Source organism: Microcaecilia unicolor, chromosome 1 (assembly GCF_901765095.1).
Source record: "Microcaecilia unicolor chromosome 1, aMicUni1.1, whole genome shotgun sequence".
Taxonomy (NCBI): Eukaryota; Metazoa; Chordata; class Amphibia; order Gymnophiona; family Siphonopidae; genus Microcaecilia; species Microcaecilia unicolor.
Genome location: NC_044031.1, coordinates 620084452 through 620108227, shown reverse-complemented (window position 1 = coordinate 620108227; position 23776 = coordinate 620084452). Strand labels below are relative to the sequence as shown.

Here is a 23776-nt window from a genome sequence, read left to right as displayed (position 1 = left end):
AGCAGTAGTAGTTTTTCATATACCGTTTTAAATAACACCTTAGCATATCCATTGTTTACCATCATTTTCTTCGTGTCCTTATTTTTGTTTAACTTTTTTCTTTTCTAGTGTTGGATTTTATGTGCAGCATGTGGCTCGTGAGACTTATTTGGAAGGTTGTGGTAATGTACATATTTAAATATCAATTTGTAATCCTTTATATATCCTTTATTTTTATTGTTTTGCTCCCATTTTACCCTTAGGGCTCCTTTGCCCTGTTAGGCATATGGTGTGCTGCTCTGATATTGTTTTAACACAGACAATAATTGACAAGGCCCCTGAAGCAGGCATCAGGCTGAAACATGTTGAGCATTTCCAACATGGTATAATGATAACAATGGACTGACAATAGACATATTTTATGTACTATAGGGCCCTTTTACTAAAGCTTAGCGCATGCAAATGGACATTAAGACTATGTGCCACGTGATCCATAGGTGTAAAATAGGATGCACAGCATTTAGCACATATTAATATCCATTAGCATGTGCTAAGCTTAGTAAAAGGGCCCTATATGTATTATTGTATTTATGTGTTTATTAAAGTATATTTTTGTTTGTTTTTTTATCGGTTTATTTTATTTGGTGACTGACTAAAACTATATTTTTTCATATTTCCCAGTTTCTCTTTGTATTTTATGTTTGTATTTGCAATTGGGTATATGCCTTCTCTGTGTTTGGCCCCAAAAAGTGCAACAAGGGAACATCTCTTCTAGGTGTATATGTGTCGTGAATCAGCACATGTACTTTTAGGCACTGAGTGTGAGCAATTTTAAAAGAGTTGGTTTACCCAGGCAAATAATTTTAAAATTGTCCTCCTTGTGATTGAGAGATTTGCTCCAGCTCCTCCATGTGCTCCATCATCACTTGTAGCTACCAACTATCTCCATCCTCCTCACATATACCCCACCGTCACTGGCAATACCAACCATTCCAATGTCTGAGAATTCTGCTCCCCAGTTACCTGCCATAATTGTCCCCATCTGTTCTATGTATTTTTCACAGGTCTTCTGTGTAGCCCCCTCATCTAACCTACTGTCACTGGCAGTGAGTTGTACACTGTATAGTACACTTTTGTGTGATATTATGTCATACTTGTTGTACACCATCATGACAGGATCTCTTTATATATGTGCTGAAAGCATAATAACTAACTAAATAGTATAAATTAGAATGAAATGAAATTGTGTTTTTGACAGTTCTGTTCAACCATCCTACTTGGTTGGAACACGAACAGAGCAGATCGTTTAACAAACACAAATGGATTTATTAATTAAAAAACAAATTGCACAATATGTATACACACAAACAGCCCGACACAGGCCGTGTTTCGCCCAACAGGGATGCTTCAGGGGCTATAAAACACACTCTTTCTGTAGAGTGTGGTGAATATATGTTGAATGTACTCGTATTAAATATAAGGGAGCGCGCTTTGATATGAAAAAAACAGCTTGATCAGGGATGCTGAAAATCAAAATGCAGACTCCGAGTCAAACCGACAGTCACGCGTGATCAGAGATATGTGACTGTCGGTTTGACTCGGAGTCTGCATTTTGATTTTCGGCATCCCTGATCAAGCTGTTTTTTTCATATCAAAGCGCGCTCCCTTATATTTAATACGAGTACATTCAACATATATTCACCACACTCTACAGAAAGAGTGTGTTTTATAGCCCCTGAAGCAGCCCTGTTGGGCGAAACACGGCCTGTGTCGGGCTGTTTGTGTGTATACATATTGTGCAATTTGTTTTTTAATTAATAAATCCATTTGTGTTTGTTAAACGATCTGCTCTGTTCGTGTTCCATCTTGGAGTTTGCAGACCGTCTGCCTTTGTGCTTTCTTCAACCATCCTACTTGCCATTCTCGGTCTGTTCCCAAATCTTCCCACTTACCTTACCGTCAGTGACAGCCTCAATCATTTTATATGTTTGATAGCTGTTCTCCCAGGTGCTGCTTATAACTTGGACCCTCTGACCATTCCATGTGACTTATAGCTCACCTCCCCAACCTACTCACCTATTTCTCCATCACTGAGAGCCACCAATCATTCTCTGTCTCTGACTGCTCTGCTCCCCAAACTCCCCATCAATAACAGAATCTGACCATCCTATGTGATTAACAGCTGTGAACTACAGCACTGCCCACTCTTACATCTTCATTGTTTCTAGGCTATTTTATTTATTTTCCTTTTTATGATATTGCCAGTGCTCTCATTTGGGCTAGGGTAGCACCAGATTAACAGATTACACGTCTGGAGGACCATTTCCCAAAGGATTTACCTGGGTAACTGAGCACTTCTCTTGATAATTTCCATAGATTGAAAATGCCTTGCCCTCAGTGGCTGAAAATATATATGCTCTGAAAGCAGCTGCAAAGTATGTGGCTTCTTTTGGTGCCCATGGTCACTCCAGCCAAGAATTTCAAAAGAAAACTCCAAAGGCAGTTTCCATTTGAATATTAGCTCATAGGTCATGCCTGCAATCCACTAAGTTGTCCACAGTGTTTCAGAATTACCCTCATAGTGATCTGTACTCTTAAGCATCAAGGTGAGATTGAAACTGTTTTGACATGTGACAGTTTGCTTTGCCTTTCCTATTTTCACTCATGGCTTTTTCTCCTTACAATGGGTCACATACCTTTTATTCCCAAGGCAGCAACTTCAGCTGTGCCACTAAGAGATTGTCACATAATCCAAAATAAATGTTTTACCTGGAAACCAGTTTATCAGGAAAATCTGCTCATACTCTAATATAATATGATAATTATTATAATATACAATATTTCTACATTACATTATTCAGCAAATACCCAAGGTATACCTTTTCCCTTGTATAGTATTTTGTCTTTGCTTTACAAAGATGTCACAGAAATAACAATGTCTACAAAAGATAATAAAACACACTGTATAGATCACAAGTATTGAGTTGAGAAAGCTATACTGAGCAATTGGGAGTCTTGGGCTCATGCATCTAACAAAATATTATGACCACTCCTCTTTCAAACCTGATGTGCATATGTGAAGCAAAATCCATATCAGAGAACAGAAGTTGGACAAGGGAATGCAATGAGCCCCCAGCTGGATGAGGAACAAGAAATTTATGCTGTTCTAAATCCACCTACACTTTACCGAACTTGATAGCAGAAATTTGAGCCCTAGAACCAATGCTTGGCTGTAGATTTTACTCAGAACCAGATAGGCTGGTTAGAAGTCACTCTTAGGGTGCTATGGCATGTTATTAAAAAACATTAGCATCTTTCTGAGACACCCAGGCTCTAACAACACTTGATAACTCACCTTCTCCCAAGACCATAGGTGGACAGCAAGATAGAATGACATCTCATAGATGCTTGGTTGCACCTGCCTGGGTTCAAGTAATTCTGGTGAACCATAGCCCATAATGGTCCTCTCCTAGTCTATTGTTTCTGTTCACTGGGTGATGCACTCTACTGGTAGTCAGCAGTTGCAGATATTGATGAACCCCTTGAGTCTTACCTTCTCTCACCATCTATTCCTTTTCTGTGCAGATTATTTCAAATATCTGAAATTTCCAATCCATGAGACTGCATCCATTTAAAGTTAACATTGCTGCTTTATCTTTGGTCTACAGAACATTTTTGTGAATGTTAAATCACCATCATTTACCTCATGGATCAGCATCAGCCCATCTTGTGTTTACAGGACAGAAAACTGACCTTAGTGGCCAAACTCCTTACATCTGGGTCATGCCCTGTAATTCTTCTAAATCATGTTTCTTGCATGATAGAATGGTTGCAAATCATATAAGCAATACAAATGATAAAATATTTGCAAGGAGATGTGTGCATTTTGTGATTTGTAGTTTTCTCTTTTGGTACAGGAATTTGTATATAGTTCTGATTATAAATCAGTGACAAGAGTAGTGTACAAAGGCTCAATGACATTGCAGTGTGCCTTGGCCTCCCTGAAATTTCAATGAAACCAAACCAATCTATGTTCCTTTAGGAATCTAAGGGCCTCTTTTACCAAACCATGCTAGGGATTCCTGCGTGGCAATGGTGACAAAGCCCGTTCACATTCAGTGGGCTTTGTCTTCATTGCTGCGCAGGAAATGCTAGCGTGGTTTGGTGAAAGAGGCTGTGAGCTAAGAATACCAACTGGGCATATTGAAAGTGTGAATCAGAGGTTGCTGTGTGCTCTAATATTTTGCTGTAAATCTGAATTAAATTGAATGAACAGTTCAAAAATTATTGGGGGGGGGGGGGGAATACGCACAGAGGTAGACAGACAGACTGAAACACAGACATCATAATTTTTAGGATAAAATCAGAAGTTAATTCCAGTCAAAAACTCAAACTGCCATCTAAATATATGCAATGAATATTACAAAGATAAGTAGTACTGATAAACATTTCCAAATGTACATAGTAAAAACCACATATCTAACCAAAGACAGTTCTTTAAATATACTAATAATCCCAAAGCAATACAAGAAATGGTCAGTAGTATGCAATGACAAAAACAAATCTTATTAAGAAGATGCTAAATAAAGCATGTAAATATCATAGAATGCAGTTCACATCACTTACCTTCTTTTTAATTTTTACTTGTTCCTCAGAATTCTTTGTAGTTTTTTAGGAGACAACGGGCGATTCTCTGGATACCTATCCAAAGGAGAATTTCCTTTTAACTCACCACCTATCATCTGTTGGTCTCTGGAGGACACATACATAGATATTTAGGTTTTTCTGAATAGAGACTGGTGTAAAAAAGGTAGTCAGGAGATATTTGGTATGGAAAAAAAAAAAAGATAATTTGGAACTAGCAAAGCCACAAGAGATGCTCCTTTAAGGCACTGGGTGCACTGAGGCTGCACGGTAGAGATTCCTTTATAGAGTACAAGTGTAACCCGATATTGACACACCTAACATCTAAGCACCTGCACTTACGCCAGCTATAGAGTTTGTCTAAATGTGAGTACCTAAATGTGGCAGTGATGTGCATAACTTATAGTATACTACATGTCGGAGTCCCATCTTTCTCTGACCATGTATATGCACCCCTTGCAAATGCATGCTATGTAAGGTAGATATGTATTTATACAGTTAACACTTGGGTGGAATATTGGCATATACTCACATGTGCACTTATATGCTAGTATTGTAAAACATTAACACATGTAATGCACACGTAAATGTTAGCACCTAGGTTATAGAATTGATTTTAAAGTGTTTTTCACCCTCAGACATAATGCATCTTTTACTCACCTCCTGGATCCTTGAAATCTGAATGGAGGATCACCTTAAGAATTGCCCTCTTCCCCGAATTTCCACCTAAAGATTCACTTTCTGGAATAGTCTACCTGAAGATTCCCCTCTCCCTCCCCCAAAGTTCTTCAGCTGAAGAATAAAGGTTAGTGCATCTAATTACAATAGGGTTTCTACACAATTTGCTCATCTGCATTCCGTTTTCGTTAGCTGCTACCGTTGTCGGAAAAAAGTCTTTAGTGCAAGCCAGGGTTTACTACTTGCTCATTAAGGGCTTGTTAAGTTTAGTGCATCTGGCCCTAAGAAAGGACAAGCACAGGGAGGTCATATTTGCCAGCAGAAAGGTTTATGCGGGTAATGGTGTTCCCCTTTTACCCTATATGACCTTTCTACCCCTTCTACCCAAAACAATTGTATTTGTACTCACATAAAGATTACCTTGATCACCTGAAGAACTGCCCCTCCCTGGGTGTTCCATCTGAAGAATTCCCCACTTCCCTTCCCAAGTGCTCCACCTGAAAAATCTCGCCCCCTTGTTGTTCTGAGAGGTGTTCAGAACAGATGTATTCCTACTTCAGCCAAACAGCACATCTCATCACCACCACCATCATCATCATCATTAACAACACTTAGTTCTCTCTAGCTGGAAACGCATAATGTAATTAAACAGAGCAAACATGAAACATAACTTAATTTTATTTTAATGTTGGCGCAATGAAGGGAGGACAGTTCAGGCATATCATTTGTCAGGTTGCTTCCTGGGGTTTCTTTTCTTCCTTCCTCCTGAGTAGAAAGACATCAATGTGTTCAGAGAGTAACTCCTACATAATACTATATGAAACTGTAGCCTGCAGTGTTTACAGTGGTGTAAGTGTTCAATAGGATGGCTCACTGGAATTTCAAGTGTGTACTTTTTATTCTGTATAAATCCATCTGCATGGTACCTACCAAAAGTGAGTCTGAATATTGATTAAAAGTATGAATGCAACCTTAGTCCATTTAAAATGATGATGTAAAGTACAAACAATTGTTTGCCCATGTATGTTTGTGAAACACTTCTCTATGTGCATACTTCCAATCACTCTTTCAGAATACCCCCTCCCTGGACACCCTTTTTGTATGTGATTTAAGCTATGCATGTTGTGGTTGCACTTACCTTTGGCTGGCTAAACATCCACTTAGCATTATAAGACTGATTTAGGAGGGTTAACCCTTGTTTTATGCATGTATAAGGAACATAAGTCTTTGAAAATGTATCCATATATGCATAATGGTCATATCAAATCTACAAGAAATACAAAATAAATCTAATTAAATCAGAGCAAAAGCCCCCCCAAAATTGTCATGTGATGACATTGTAACATCCTGAGAAACTGTTAAAATAACTGTTCCTGAAGTGAAGACTTAGCTGTTATTTACTCTTCCCATAAAATGCTAATGTAGAAGAGAGCTGCCCCCCCCAAAAAGGAGCAGAGTAATATCTAGCAGCATATAAAACACAGACATTTATTGTACAACTTCAAACATATACTGTAGAAACAACCAGCAAGAGTGTAAGTCCAAAGACCAAAATCCAGTCAATTCAGAACTACATCAAAAGGCCAACATGCTTTGTTATCAGGAGTTGATATTTCAGTTAAAACTGGACATCTGGTTAAAGATGGATGACACCTGGGAGCTAGAGGGAATACAAGGAAAAAGGGGATAAGACCAAATAAAAATTACATAAAACACAATAGAAGAAAACAAAAGAATACCCCCCCCCCCCCCCCGTGTGGAACCCATATTAAAACAATATGGGTTCCACATGGGGGAGGGTGCTATTCTTTTCTTTTGTAAAGGACCATATACCTAGATCACAGTTATCATCCAGAGGTCTTTTTTTAGATCCATTTGATGGGATAGTTTTAGTTAGGATGTTTTGTAATTGGTAATTTTTGGTCTCTAAGAAAGGGAGACTGATACCACTTAAGCCTTGCACATGCAAATATATTGTGACAAGGCTACATCCCCGATGTATAGAGTGAAACAGCAGAACCATGAACTACATATCCCAGAATGCATTTCCAGTCCTAGCAGTGAGATCCCAGGGGATAGGCAAGCTGGCCATATACCGTCTCTGACCACAAGAGGGAGGGTGAATGAAGGAGCCAGTTCCCGGGACCAGCAATCTGTATATCATGCTGCCCACCTGTAATAGGGAGGGGTGGGCTGAGAAGCAGGAGGAGGATTGGATGGAAGAGGGAATTAATCAGCCTGAGCAGGGGAAGAAAGCAGAATGAAATGGGAGCTTGAGAGCTGAGGAAGGCAGCCCCTGAAGGTTTGGAAACCTACATGGTTTTGGAATTTATTTTGGTTTAAACCCTGCTTAAGTGGAGAAGCCTGTTTTTCTTTTGTGAAACCTGATTATTTTGAGAACCTCTGAAGTTGGAAGGCTTGTTTATGAAGGAGGGGTTCAGTTCAGGAGGGGAGGAGCAGTGCAGGCTGAAATACCTTGGGTTGAGGAAGTCCCAAAAGTATTGCACCTCCTGGAAGTAAAGGCTGCTTGGTGATTAACTGTCTTGAGGGGAAATCCTGCTTGTGGGACAAGTACTATTTGTTTGTTACTGGCTGGGACAAAAAGCAGGGATTTCCAAAGGGCTCTTGCATTCCCCTCAGGGAAGGGGGCAAAGTCTTTGTGTAATTGGCTGATGTACTAAGCAAGGCAGAACAGCCCTGCCGGAGAAGCAAGTCTCTACTCTGGAGTAAAGGTTTGTTTATGAATCTGGAAAATAAAGGAATGTTTTTGAAGTATTTCCTGGTGGCAGTTTTGTGAAGTTCTGGCTATTCATGGGCGGCAGCTTCCTCCCCCATACTGGAGCAGCGGGCCCATTTACAATATATATTTTGTTTTCCTTTTTTGAGGACAAGCAGGCTTCTACATTCAAATTGATGGGTGACGTCACTGATGGAACCTATATATGGAGATGCTTCCCAGCATTCTACTTCTGGAAGTGTGCCATTTCGCTTGTGGGCGTGTATTTATATATTTATTTAGAACATTTATATCCCACATATTCCCAACATAGCAGGCTCTATGTGGCTAACAATTTATAAAGAATGAACATCAAACAATGCAAGGGCGGAACAAAGAAGAAGGCATATCTGGGGGGGGGGGGGGGAAACAACGGGAGAAGCCAAGGAGGGACAGCAGGAAGTTAAGGAACAGCTGAGTAGGTTTTATCACATAGATGAGTCTTGAGGAGTTTCACCGTTTGGGACCAGTCAGTCTTTGCTTTTCCATGGAGTTGAATGGTCACATTTGTCATCTTCACCCATCAGCATGTGTGAAATTTTTTTTTTTTTGCCATCTTCTGAACCGCTTTAAAATCTCGGCTATGTTAAGCATTATATTAGGATAATAAATCAAATCAGTTCCAGTCATGTAAGTTGCCAGCCCAGTCTCCTTTTTTCCCTTTAGTACCTCAGTTAGGTTTTTTGGCACTTTCGCGTTTTCTTTTCTTTTTTTTTTTGCCACGGCTCAATAGGCTCCCTTAGGCCTTGAGTACTCTTGGCTGAGAGTTCATTTTTGTCAAAATCAAGTCATTTGATTTTGCCTCGGCTGATTTTCCTACCACAGGGAACTCCCAGTAATTTCAAAAAGTGCACCTGATGCTTTAAGATCATGTCCCTCATGGATATCAAAAAGGGTCAGCAGAACAAGCACAAACATCTTTTGACGCCAGTCCAATCCATCGACTTCTGTATCAATGGCATTGGTCCCTATGGCTTCTGGAGCTGCATCGGACACTGAGTTTGCATCAACATTAAGCATCAATAGTGGCCATTGGGGTTGAGTATTGTTGAACCCTGTCCTGAGGACAAGGAGGGAGACAACGTTGTCTTTGTTGATGCCAAGGGATCTCAATATTGTGCATTGGGTGGAGGCTAAGAAATATTGACATTGGTTCTCGAGGCATGGCATCAAGAGCATTGGGGCATCGGCATTGTTGGTGTCTAAGAAGTGTCCACGCCATGAGGGCCGCTCATTCTCCAAGATTTCAGAGTGAGTGTGCCAGCCTCCACCAAGCCGGAAACAGACAATTGATTCAGCCTCAATGACTTTGAAGGCATCAACCATACCAGGTGATCCCTCACCTTTGCAGATAGTGGCTGTGGAAGAATGGCTTCAGGTGACGCTCAAGAAGAGACGAAGTGTTTGCTGGCTCGCCATGATGTACAGGTAAGGGTGCTGATGCCAGGTGTGCTGGAGTTTCAGCCTATCTTGGAGACCCATATGATACCTGTCGCATGTTCGTTGACATCGAGACCCATTGCTGTTGATGCCTGTTGAGACAGTGTTGGGGTAGAGGAGATCACCCATTCCTCGATCCCTGCACCCAGGGCCTAACCACTCTGTCATCATACTGAAAGCAGGTACAGATTCAATTTCCCACGGAGGAGTATTTTCAAGTGTCTGGTACGGACTGCTCCTGGCTGTCTGAGGAGAAACCAAAGGGCCTCTCAGAGCAAGGGTCCTTTGGTTTTCCTTCAGATCATTCCCTTCCACATGAAAGGAGAAGATATCCCCTTGAGCTCTCCTTTACTGATTTTGTTAAGGAGATGGCCAAGACCATTTTAACTCTGAAACTGAGGATGAGTTCAGGCTGAGTTGTTAGACATCCTTGAGTTCAATTCCCCCCTCCCCCTCCCCAAAAGGATGCTGTGACAGTGCCTATGCACTTTAAGGCTGTGCAGATGAAGATGTGGGAGACACTCCCCCCTCCCCTTCTGTACAGCCTATTCATAAGAAGGCTGACTCAATGTACAGAATACAGAAGGCTCCCAGATTCGAAAAGTTACAACCTCCTCACCATGGTGGTCAAATTCGCTTTCAAAAGAGCCAATAGTTCCAAGACTTACTCTTTGATGCCTTCGGGTGGGAGACTAGGATATTGGATTCTTGTGGGAGGAAGGTATTTCAGAATGCTAATCACACTACATACATTCTTAATCAGCTGTTCATGAGCATGCACATGCAGAACTTAGTAAGCAGTATGACAGGGTTTGCAGACACTCTCCCTGAGGATAAAGCTGCAGAACTCTACCGGATAGTAGCCAAGCAGAAGGAACATTGAAAGCATATGGTTTGGGCAACGTATGACACTTTTGATGTGACATCCAGGGCTCTGCATGGGTATTGGTATGTGCAAACTCACCTGGCTGCATGTCTCAGACCTAGATTCAGCAGTTCAAGAGAAGCTGGTGGACATCCCATGCCAGCAAGACAACCATTTTGATGACAAGGTGGAAGAGGCTGCTGACCTCATCAAGAAACATTCTGATACCATTAAGTCACTGGCCTGGCCCACTCCTAGTTCTACCTCCTTTTCTAGCAGATATCAGGGCAGAGGACAGAGTAGGTTCTATTACTCTCAAAGGTGAAAGCTACCTCCACCCTCTCATCCTTTCCAACCTCCTCAATCCTCTCACTCCTGTCTCCAGCAGCAAAGTTCTCAGAAATCCTAGCTAGATCCCCAATCAAAGCAGGGAACAAGCTTTTGATTGGCTCCAGAAGATCATAGCTGCAATAAAAGTAACTGTCCTGGACAACCTGTCTGTAGGAGAGGGGCCAAAACTTTTCCAAAAAAGGCGGAGCAGGGTTTATTACTTTCAAAGGTGAAAGCCACCTCCACCCTCTCATCCTTCCCATCCTCCTGAAACCTCTGACTCCTGTCTCCAGCAGCAAAGTTCTCAAATCCCAGCCAGCTCCCCAATCAAAGCAGGGAACAAGCTTTTGATTGGCTCCAGAAGAGCATAGCTGCAATAAAAGTAGCTGACCTGCACAACCTGTCAGTAGGAGAGGGGCTAAATGTTTTCAAAAAAAGGTGGTTTCTTCTAACCTCATACCAGTGGGTACTAAAACAGTCTGAACAGGCCACACTCTGCAACTGGAAACCATTCCACCAAATTGCCTTTTGAAAGCTCTCATCATAAGAACATAAGAGTAGCCATACTGGGTCAGACCAATGGTCCATCTAGCCCAGTATCCTGTTTCCCAAACAGTGATCAAGCCAGGTCACAAGTACCTGGCAGAAACCCAATTAGCAGCAACATTCCATGCTACTAATCCCGGGGAAAGCAGTTGCTTCCCCATGTCTGTCTCAATAGCAGACTATGGACTTTTCCTCCAGGAATTTGTCCAAACCTTTTTTAAGCCCAGATACGCTAACTGCTGTTACCACATCCTCTGGCAAAGAGTTCCAGAGCTTAACTATTCGTTGAGTGAAAAAATATTTGCTCCTAATTGTTTTAAAAGTATTTCCATGTAATTTCCTCTAGTGTCCCATAGTCTTTGTACTTTTGGAACGAGTAAAAAATCGATTTACTTCTACTCATTCTACACCACTCAAGATTTTGCAGACCTCAATCATATCTCCCCTCATCCTTCTGTTTTCCAAGCTGAAGATCCCTAACCTCTTTAGCCTTTCCTCATATGAGAAGTTCCATCCCCTTTATCATTTTGGTTGCTCTTCTTTGAACCTTTTCTAATTCTGCTATATCATTTTTGAGATACGGCGACCAGAACTTAATGCAATACTGAAGGTGCAGTCGTACCATGGGGTGACACAGAGGCATAACAGTATTTTCGGTCTTATTCACCATCACTTTCCTAATAATTCCTAGCATCCTCTTAGCTTTTTTGGCTGCCGCCACACGCTGAGCAGAAGATTTCAACATATCTACAATGACATCTAGATCTTTTTCTTGAGTGCTGACCCCCAAGGTGGGCCCTAGCATCAGGTAAATATGATTTGGATTATTCTTTCCAATGTGCACCACCTTGCATTTGTCCACATTAAATTTCATCTGCCATTTGGATGCCCAGTCATCCATTTTCCTAAGGTCTTCCTGCAGTATGTCACAGTCCGCACATGTTTTAATAACCTTGAATAGTTTTGTATCATCAGCATATTTAATCCCCTCACTCATCATTCTGATTTCCATATCATTTATAAATATGTTAAATAGCACTGGTCCGAATACAGATCCCTGCAGCATTAGGATTTGCTTGCAAAGAAACTCTCCTCCTCTGTACAGGTCAGAGTGGTTAAGCCCATTCCACCATGGGAAAAAAGGAGGGGATTCTATTCCAAGTACTTCCTGATCACAAGGAAATCAAGGGGTTATTGTCCAATCCTAGACTTAAGAGACTTGAACAAATGCCTGGTAAGTAAAACAAAAGTTCAAGATGATTTTCTTGGGTAACATACTCTTCATGATACAGGAACACAATTGGCTATGTTCTCTGGACGTGCTTGACAAGACAGACTGTGTCAGGTTATGCAACCTCACAAGTGGTTGGGCAACATAGGCATAGCCCATGAGATCTTCCGAGAGTGGGACACCCCCTCGGTAGACCTCTTCGTCACTCACTCGAACCACAAAGTCCTCCATTACTGCTCTAGCCTAATGTGTGGAGGAGTGGCCTAGTGGTTAGGGTGGTGGACTTTGGTCCTGAGGAACTGAGTTCGATTCCCGGCACAGGCAGCTCCTTGTGACTCTGGGCAAGTCACTTAACCCTCCATTGCCCCATGTAAGCTGCATTGAGCCTGCCATGAGTGGGATAGCGTGGGGTACAAATGTAACAAAAATAAATAAATAAAAAAAGGTCACACAACTGTCTAGCCTCTGATGCCTTTCTACTAGATTGGGAGAAAGGCCTTCTATATGTGTATCCTCCGATATGTCTTGTAGCAAAAACTCTTTTGAAATTCGAGAATGAGGTACAGTGATTCTTTTTGCATCATATTGACCACGCAGAGATGGCTGCCTATACTTCTGGAACTAGCTTGCCAGGAACTGTGGAGACTGGATTGCTTGCTGATCTGAATCACTCATAATGAGAGATCCCTTCTTCATCCCAGCTTCCAGTCTCTAACCCTCATGGCTTGAATGTTGAGAGCTAAGAAGTCAATGCCTTGGGATGGTCTTAGGGTGTCTCACAGGTGTTGCTTTCTTCCAGGAGAGATTCCACTAGGCCGTCAAATGATTTCAAGTGGAGGAGGTTTGCTGTCTGATGTGAGTGCAAGGCTCTGACCCTTTTTCCTGTCCTACACAAAAACTGTTTGAAGACCACCTATACCTCTCTCAGTCTGGTCTCAAGACCAACTCTGTAAGAGTTCACCTCAGTGCAATCGGTGCTTATCATCACCGGGTAGAAAGTAAGCCCATCTATGTTCAGCCTTTAGCTTCACGAGGGGCTTGATGTTGATGAAACCCCATCTCAAGCCACCTACGATGTGATGGGATCTCAATGTTGTACCCACCCAGCTAATGGAAGCTCCTTTTGAGCTTCTTGACTTGTCATCTGAAGTACCTGATCTGGAAGGTCTTGTTTTTGGTGGCGGTCACTTTAGCACGTAGGGTAAGTGAACTCTAGGAGCGGATTCACTTTAAACAAGATTTGATCACAACAGAGTAGTTCTGCATATGCATCTTAATTTCTTTCCTAAATTGATGTCAGAATTCCATCTTAACTAGTCAATTGTCCTGCCAACATTCTTCCCAAAACCCCATACCCACCTTAGTGAATCAGCATCACACACTCTGCACTGCGAGAGAGCCTTGGTCGTCTATCTAAAGCCTTTAGGCTGTCCTAAAGCCTTTAGAAATGCTAAAGCCTTTAGACAGTCCACCCAGCCTTTTTTTCTTTTTACCCCAATAGGTTAGGGGCTGCCATCAGCAAACACACACTGTCCAATTGACTGGTGGACTGCATCTCCTTCACTTATGCCCAGGCTGGGCTAACTCTAGAGGGTCATGTCAGAGCCATTGGCTGTGTTGTAGCCCACTTGAGATCAGCTGCAACATGGTCATCTGTCCACACATTCACGTCCCACTACTGCCTAGAAAAGGACTGTCAACGTGACAGCTAGTTTGGTCAGTCAGTCCTTCAGGATTTGATTGGGGTCTAGAATCCAACTCCACCCCTCTAGGTCTATTTTGTTTCTGTTCTAGGCTATATAAAATATATATAAATTTTTTTTAAGGAAAATTTTGTATTTCTTTTTTCTGCCTGCTAGTTGCAGGCCTTCAGTTATACTTTGCCTGTTGCAGGCTTCAGTTTTCCCTTTTTAATTTCAGACAGCTTGGTAGCTAGGGATTCTCATCAGTGTGATAAATATTCACACTGCCCAAATGGCAGGAAGTGGTAGTGGTGGTTTCCTACTCGGAATCTTAGAGGCCGATGCTTGGAAGTAAATGCGGGCATTTACCAGCACACAATGTTCAAAAAACTTACCACAGGAAACAACAAGCTTGCAGAACAACAACGCAAATAGCATCCTTATGTTGGCAAATGAGAGCATTTCCTATTCCCTCCGGATGCTCGAAAAACAGCGCACAGAACAATGGTGCCCTTAACACTGCAAACTCTACTCCAGCTCAGAGCTGGCATTAGGGTGTTTTTGCCGAGCCAGTGTAGTACATAAGCAGGCCAGCTGGCTTTTGCTGTATTGTCTCAGCCTGTGCCGATCTCCAAAGCCAAAATTCCTTTTCTAAGTAACTGGGAGACATATATGGGCAACACAGCAGCGCTAGAGCCCCAAGGAAAACCCAGAAAGTCTCCTGAAATGAAACAAAATTTTCTTTAATGCAAATTTCATATTTTCTAAATGTTTGTGCTGAATTACCCGAGGAGGATCACCCAAGAGAAAGCAGCACGGGAGTTCTCCTCCCTGCTGCTCTCCATTCCTCGGTGCAGGCTCCTGCTCGGTTTGATTGGGCATGCGCGAAACAGCTGTGTTTGACGCACAACCGGGGTGGCTGTACCATTAGGCCACCTGACGTGGGGGCCTCAGGGGGCACTCTTTTGTGGTGGCATTGCCTACTGCCTTTATTTCTTCAACCCCTTTCCACTAATTTACCTTTTTGTTTTTCCAAGGCAGCAGCAGTGATTCCCAGAGGCTGCCCTGCCACCTGTCCCTTCTATCTATTGCGGCCCACCTCCGAAGAAATGGTAAGTTATGTCAGAGAGGTGGGCCACAGTAGAGAGAAGGGGCCAGGACCGGCGGCAGGGCAGCCTCTGAGAATCGCTGCTGTCGCCTTTGGAAAAACAAGAAGGAAAAGGTAAATTGATGGAAGGGGGGAGATGGCAGACCGTGTCGGAGGGAGCAGCTCATTCCTTGTCTCGAGGGGGGGGGCAGGGGGGCAGTGGCAGCTCATACTTCAGGGGAGGGGGTAGCAGCAGCTCATTCCTCACCTCAGGCAGCAAATTTTCTTGAGCCACCCCCAACTCCATAATGCTCAATGCTAACAGCATGCTTATATTTGCATACCATTAGCATTGAGCATTAGGGAGTTCTGCCGTGGTGTTCCGGCACTGTTCTGTATAGCACCGGAGTTTTGAGCATTGGGGCCTTAGATGCTTCCTGTGGTTTGGATGTATCTGTATGTGTGTGTACGCACAGCATAGCCAGTCTTGTTCATATATCATAGGGAGTAGGTTGCCCAGGGAGACCATCTTGAACCTTGTTTTGCCAGAAATTTGTTCAAGTCACTTAGGTCTAGGATGGGACGATAACCCCTTGTTTTCTTTGTGATCAGGAAGTACTTGGAATAGTTGCATTCTATCAGCTATAATATTAGACTGACTGGTCCCGCATGGTGACTGCAGGTAGGTACTCACACGCGCATTCGCAGTGGCACACTTACGAAAGGTTTCAGAAATAGAACACTGGGAAGCGTCTCCACATAGAGCTCTGTTGGTAGCATCACCCATCAGTGTGAATATTCGTCCTGCTGTCTTCAGATGCTTTTCTTTTTTTGCATACTGGAGGATTTTGTTTTAAACCCATGTGTATTAGTTATTGATATTATTTTTCTATCTATACATAATTTTGTTGCTTTGTAAATAGTGGTGCTTTTGGGCATTCCTATTAGCTGCTTATTTGATTTTAAACCTGTTAAGAATATTACTGGAGGTACTTATTTATTTGCTTGATATAGTTTGTTTTTTTAGTTGGGTAATACTTTATTTGTTTGACACTTCTTGAGGTTTTTTAGTTGAGTGATACCTTTTATTTGGTTGACACAGTCTAATAGTCCTTGAGCACAGCTCAATGGATGGTAACCCTGATATAGGTGTTTGTTTTTTAAAACATATATATGGGTTCCACATGTGTAGATCAAGATTTTCTATATATATATTTTTAAAGGGTGGTACTTTCTTTTCTTTTGTTGTGTTTTATGTAATTTTTGTTTGGTTTTATCCCCTTTTTCCTGTATTCCTTCTTCTTTGCGCCGGGTGTCATCAGTCATTAACCAGATGTCCAGTTTTATGTGTAATATCAGCATCTCCTGATGCAGGTGGTGATGCTGAAACATTTCAGCCTTCTGATGCAGTTATGAGTTGATTGGATTTTGGTCTGGGGACTTACAATGCTGCTGGTTGTTTCTATGATATATGCTTGAAGTTGTATAATAAATTTTTGTGTTTTTTTATATATCCTGTTGATATTTATACTACTCTGCTTTTGAGATGTGATTGTCTATTGCAGTGGAATTTGCCTCTTTTTTGCCACAAGAGAACCACTATTTCATGAAATACCATAATTCTAAAACTTTAAGTACAAAAATATCACCTTTGTCCCACACATCTTCACTGACATCACAAAAATTATAATGCTCACCACAAAAGGCCCATGCACACATGCCTTCAACTCACTCAAGACCAATACTTCAGTATCAAAGGAGTATTCACACATTCATGGAACAGTTGAGAAGAGATGAAAGAAACTACTTACACTGATGTAATTACAAACAACCACGTGGCCACAATGTGTCCCCAGCCACTCATACAGCCACCGAGGCATTCTGTGCCCTCCATCTGATCCTCTGGATAGGGCAGAGGGAGGGAATCTCCATTGCAGCTTCACCTAGGTCTGTCTGAAGACCATGGAAGGAAAAAATACAGCAAATTATACTATCCTATTTCTGATATGATGATATATTATGTTAAGAACAGCCCATAATGTGCACAATCTCTACTTTCTTTTAAAGATAAGCCAAACCTACTCTCTGTTAAGGATTAGCATTATATCAAATATTGAGAAAAATGACAGATTGGCATTGATTTGTAGAGGTGGCAGTTCTAAGTGATTATTCTGTGAAGAGGGAGAAGATCTTTAAATACCAAGAAATGCAGTCGGAAACCAAAAAAGTAATGGCAGACAAATACAGAAATATTTCCATTGTATTGGTACTACAGGCTTAATTAAAAGGAATTTTCAAGCACACCTTGATAAGTTACATCTTATGAACTCCAGAAGGAAGATTTCTTTGGCATGATGCAAGTACTATGGCAAGCTTTAGCAGTAAATCTGAGAGACTGAGATCCTACTCCACGTACCCTGGCTTAGGAGTGACGTTCATTACTGTCATAGTATCTGCAAAATTAACTTATTTAGAGACACTGCCCCCTTGAAAGAAAGATTGTATCTACAGGTATGAGCACAACTAAACTGCAAGGGAAAAAATTCTACATCTCGTTAGCAGCCTGCCTGATGAGCTTTAGGAGTCAAGAGTGGACTGGCACATTGTTCAGCCTCGACCATGAGCAGTCAGCCAATGAGTCATGCTCTTGGTTGGCTGTCTTTTCATAGGCCAGTATAAAGGCAGCAGACTTGATACCATCATTGTACCTTTTCAGTGTTCAAACTGGTTTGGATAATTAATTGGTCGTATGATTTGGAAGGTCTGACAGTATAATATACATGAATCAGGGTATAATGTAGATTCTTATTGTCTTAAGCACAAATACCTTTCCATGTAGAAGATGTGATCTTGGATGGCTAAGTGTCTTCCAGCTGTCTATTCTTCATGTGCTCGGTTGTTCGATATTGTTCTGTGCAGAGGTATCAATGCATGCTATTCTTTATGAATTACAGTGTAGAGCGTTGAATGACGAAAACTGTTCTGTATAATAGCAGTGATCCTCCTTGATAGGCAGTAATGTTCATAATACAGTGAATGGCAAAACAAAGCTTGCGAGGAAACATGAGATAGGTACATTTTTCTTTATACAAACTTGTGAACCTTAATTATCTTCAATATGGCATTTTCTTAATTTCCGTTTGTCAGTGCCATTTTACCACAGGAAATAAGCATTTGAGAATTTATCCTTAATATTTCCTATGGAGCTGGAGTAGGAACATATTTTTAAAAGCAGTAAGGCTACTGAGGCACAGAGAAAGCATTTATGGCTTCCTGAGCACACTGTGTGCTCCTTCATAGACTGCTGCTATCAGTAGATTGAATCTGCATATTCAAAAAGCAATAGTGAAGCTTATGCCTATTATTTTAATAAAGTTGATAATACAATGCACATTGGGAAAGCAGTAGCTGATCTTGATATCCATGTAAGAGGGAGTTTGTACAGCTTTGCTCAGCTGTGGAAACTCAAAGTTGTAATACATTTTAGCAAATCTCTAGGCTGGGTGACATGAACCCACAGTCCATGCAGTTTACATCTTCAAAATGTGAAGCTGGCACAGGATGATATAGAACACAATTATGTAAAATCAAAATAGTCCATATTGAAATTTACTGCTGCCATGTAAAGATCTGCGGATAAATCATCATTTGTCTTTGCTCACTAACTATGGCATTGAATTTGCTTATCTTTATGCCCAATATTGAATAGGCCCAAGTTTAGTTAGAATTACTTCATAAGCATCCCCAAATTTAAATGGATAACTTACCCATTGAAAGTTAGCACTGCTCTTTGTGTGGTCCTCCTAACCAGATACATTTATTGGGATGGCAGCCGAATATTGCCTCTTCCTGAATAAATTTTGGTCTCAGCCCCTGGAATGCCACAGCTTCTCTTAATGTTAAACAAATAGTTGTCAATTCTATAAACTGGTACCATAAAGTATGCACCACAGAAAAACTGTGCTTAGTGCCAATTCTGTAACAGCACTGACACGTTAACCCAATGGCAGGCGTAAGTGGGAATGGCTAAGTGTATCACACCATGTGCGCAATCTCTATTCTGCAAGTTGCATGTGTCACTAGGTGACACATCTATGCTCTGCCCACATTAACACTCCCTATGCAGTTGTGCGCTAAGTCGCATGTTTGATAGAATAGCACTTAGCTGCCAATTATTGATGCCAGTCATGTGCTTAAGTGCTATTATTCTACAAATGTGTATGTTATTGGTGCTTAAATTTAGGCGCACCTTCTAGAACCACTCATAAATTTTATTGGGTATAGAGTTACATTCAGACCTATTATTTGAGGTCCACGAGGAAGTCTTATTCGAGGTTCAGTAAATTAGTCTCAGCATAATTGGTCACAAGCCAATAATGTTAATTATTCCAGAGACAATGGCAAAGAAGTTCATTTTATAACACCATCAAAGTAGGGAGGGCACCTACTATAGATTCATAAGTTGCACCTATACAGCCAGGGTCAAAAACTCCATCACTGATCACAAACTGGGAACCAGGCTTGCTGAAAGATAAAAGATCTGGTAGGAGAAGAAAGTTGCCACAACTGAGTAAATTCACAGTGGAACAGAAAACAATTGTGAGCTAGGCATAGCCCTGACAATGTGACACTTAGATTGTTGACATCATACCCAGATTTAGGAATAGGGAACATAGACAACTGCCTCTAACACCAAATTTTTACAATCACTGAAGTGTTGCCATTGCTGCTGTGCTTTGATTCAGGTCTGCTGTATGGAAATGAGACCAGCCCAGCACAGGAAATTTCAACATGTGGCCTGTCCACCCATCCTTGTGTATTAACAGACCTGGGGGATGCTCCGCTGCATACATAGTTTCCACAGAGGCAGGAATCCTGTGTGGAATAAGTTGGGTGTTCAGTGCATGTTGACAGTACTACAAATTACATGAAGACAAAAAGTAGTTGCGCTGGGCTAGCTGTTCTTCCTGACAGCAGCAGAGCTAAGGGAGATGGCCATAGAGGGGAGGATCGAGGTAGAGGTGATATAAAGGGAAGGGAGACTATCCTCTTTTCCCCGATCCCTGCTGTGCTCTACCTATTCTTCACTCCCATTGTACAAAAGGAGGCCTGGGTGCATGGGTAATTTTATAAGCACCCACGTGAGCATATAAAATACTGCTGTATGCACTCAAGTTGCTTACAAAACTACCCATACAATTATCATTACATCCTGGTTCAGTATGTAGTCATCCATATCCCTTTCATTGTGAGTAAGGATACTCCGTACCGATGTTTCAAAAACAAATAACTTTCTGTCCTGTAAACAAAAAGATGGACTGATGCTGCTTTATGAACTGAAAAGGAATATCAAGGTTGGAAATTGCTGCTATTTGTATAAGTATACACAGAAAAGGTATAAATAGTGGGGAGAAATTACATCTGTACTAATGCTTGTTTGTCTTTGATAGTTTGATGGTATTCCCCAGCTACTTGGATGGCTCACACCCTGCAAAGTAAAGCCTTGAGTCATAACTTGGGGACCCGCAGTACTGTATAAGATAGTATAGAAATAATATAGAGGTTGATATTCAAAATGATTTATTAGGTGAGAGAAGCTCCTGCCAGTTTAAATCACATTCTCTGGGCCTGCTGCCAATATCCTGTGGCACTTAACTGGGCAGTTTGGCTCAATATTAGCATAAACGGCCATTTTGGTAGTGGCTGCGGAGTTAGGGAGGAGCCGGTAATATTTCAGTGCTGGTGCTCGCATAGTTAAGTAGGCTAAAAGAACTGCACAAAAAGCAGTCATAACTATGCCTGCTTAGCTATATGGCCACATAACCTTTGAGTAGATGCCTGAAGTTTTCCAATGTCCCCACCTTCCTTCCCACCCCCTTAGAACATGAACAGGCCCCCCCTTTCCAATCACCCTCTCTCCCACCCACCCCCTGGAATAGGAACAGATCTTCCTCCCGCAGGATTCTCCTCCCACCCACTAAAATATCAGTAGACACCACCTTCCCACCACCATTGGGCCTATCTGCCCAGTCTCTAGCGGACTAGCAGAAAACGGACAGAAGCAATGCCCACTTGCTCCTAGCCATTGAGGACGTGCTTTTAAAATGGCTGTTGTGACCTCCAGTGGCAGTCTCAATGTACTATTGCAAGGCTGCTGTTAGAGGTCATGGCAACCATTTTGAAGGGGCAGCCACAATGGTCCATATATCTTATACCGTCTATTTCTACAGATGGACTGTATACTGCATACATGTAGACTTGAAAATTTAATAGATTAAACACCACCTGCTCTCACCCTGGACCTTACCATGTCTCCAGAAACACCCATTTTTAATTGATGAAATATAGCCATCTAGTAAAACTAGATGTCTGAATTTAGTTTCTCAACAGCTACAGCTTTTCAAAAGATTGCATCTGGTTGGCTAATGCACATTAATAGCAAAACATCTGTGGTAATTTTAGGTATTAAAAGGGGAGTATTGCTGGCATGTGGGGAGAATCAGCCTTGATGAGATGGAACAAGCATACATCAATTCCCAAATTAAACAGCTAATGCAGCTTAGTAAATAGACCCATTACTGACATTCAGTTGTGCATCCCAATCCCTCCACTGAATGCCCCAACCATTCTACGTGACTGAGACCTCTGTTCCCCATCTGCACCAACATTACTGAGAATACCCAATTAATCTGTGTGATTGGCAGCTTTGCCCTCATTCTCCCCACCTATCCTTTCATCGCTTGCTTTGCTCGCCAATTTCACATCCCACATCCTATCACTAAGAGATTCCAACAGCTCTGTGTAACAGCACCCAACTTTTCAGTGGGCCCAACAGTTCTGTTCTGCCCTACCACTGCTTCCCACTCCTAGCCTTTTCCTGTGACTGCAAGTCCTGTTTATAGCACTAACTCTGGCATCCACTAGTCCAACTTATTTTATAACAGTGAGATATGACACTACCTCCACATCTATCCAACTACAACACCATCAGTTCTACTCCAACCAAATATGTGTGATCAATATACTTGTCATACAATATTCTCTTCATATGAACGAGGAATGCAAACACTGTATCTATGCCATTCCTTGAATATCACATATTTTGTGTACTTGTATGAAATATCAGAGGAAGTACTTGAATTGATTCGTTCTGCTATTGTGATGCCACCTTTGCAAATCTGTCTATTCTAGTGATTACAACTCTCTAGTCTGTCATTTGTCCAACTGTAGTCGTTCATTTACATAACAATCATTGTATTGACCACTTCAGAAATGGAGAATACTGTTTGGAAGCTCGTATGCTGACCCTCATGGCATAGTTACAGAATAATAATCTGGTTTAAGGAATTTCTGATTTGCATGTGTAACTATTCCTTTATTATTTGGAATACAGTTGAGTTGGCCAAATTGTGATATTCCGATATCAGTATCAGTGACTGTTTTCTCTGTCCTTGGAATTCTCAGTATATATCATATCTGAATAGCCCACTCTTGCACTGAGGGACTTCCTATTCTATGTGTCTGGCATTGGAGTTTTAGTTCCCTGTCCCATGCCTGCTTATCCATGTCTATGGAAAGCCTTCTAACTCTCAGGCTCCCTGCTACCTACCTCATTAATTTTCTCAGAGATGTTGGATACAGAAATACCATATAGTCTGGCCCGATCCTGGAAGATGAAGGCAAGGATCCTCCGATCCAGCTGAAAGGCAATTTCCCCAACTGTTCTCTCCATGCTGTGCAGCTCTTGTGAATCTAAACAAAATATCAGCAACTTGGGTTGGGCATATTCTTTACTGTCTATCAACTAAGCTCAAAGCCTACTCTTGAGAACCTATACATATATCACCTACAGCCTGAGCTTGCTTCCTGCATTCTATATATCCATCACCTACAGACTCAGCTTATGCTCTGCAGGAACACATCAATCCCCTACAGTCTGTGCCTGTACTTTCCAGGTGCACATCCATCCCTTATAGTCTAAATCTGCCATCTGGAGCCTATATATCCATTCCAGTCCTCTTCATTCTAACATCACTGTCAGGGGCATTTTCGAAAGAGAAGGGCGCCCATCTTCCGATACAAATCGGGAGATGGACGTCCTTCTCTCAGGGTTGCCCAAATCGGCATAATTGAAAGCTGATTTTGGGCACCTTCAACTGCAGTCCGTCGCAGGGACGACCAAAGTTCACGGGGGCGTGTCAGAGGCATAGCGAAGGCGGGACTGGGGCGTGCTTAACAGATGGGCGTCCTCGGCCGATAATGGAAAAAAGAAGGGCGTCCCTGATGAGCATTTGGTCGACTTGGTTCATTCTTTTTCACGACCAAGCCTCAAAAAGGTGCCCAAACTGACCAGATGACCACCAGAGGGAATCGGGGATGACCTCCCCTTACTCCCCCAGTGGTCACCAACCCCCTGCCACCCAAAAAAAAAAAATTAAAATTTTTTTTTGCCAGCCTCAAATGTCATACTCAGCTCCATGACAGCAGTATGCAGGTCCCTGGAGCAGTTTTAGTGGGT

The 23776-nt window shown here is 41.8% G+C and overlaps 1 protein-coding gene across 1 annotated transcript in view; it reads right to left on the bottom strand.

The window, feature by feature from the left end:
* LOC115460481 (speriolin-like) overlaps positions 1–23776 on the bottom strand; it is a 311675-nt gene that overhangs the window by 39178 nt on the left and 248721 nt on the right. The window contains exon 9 of the mRNA XM_030190246.1: positions 22868–23010. Coding sequence (XP_030046106.1) covers positions 22868–23010 — 143 coding nt within the window. The remainder of the gene's footprint in view (positions 1–22867; positions 23011–23776) is intronic.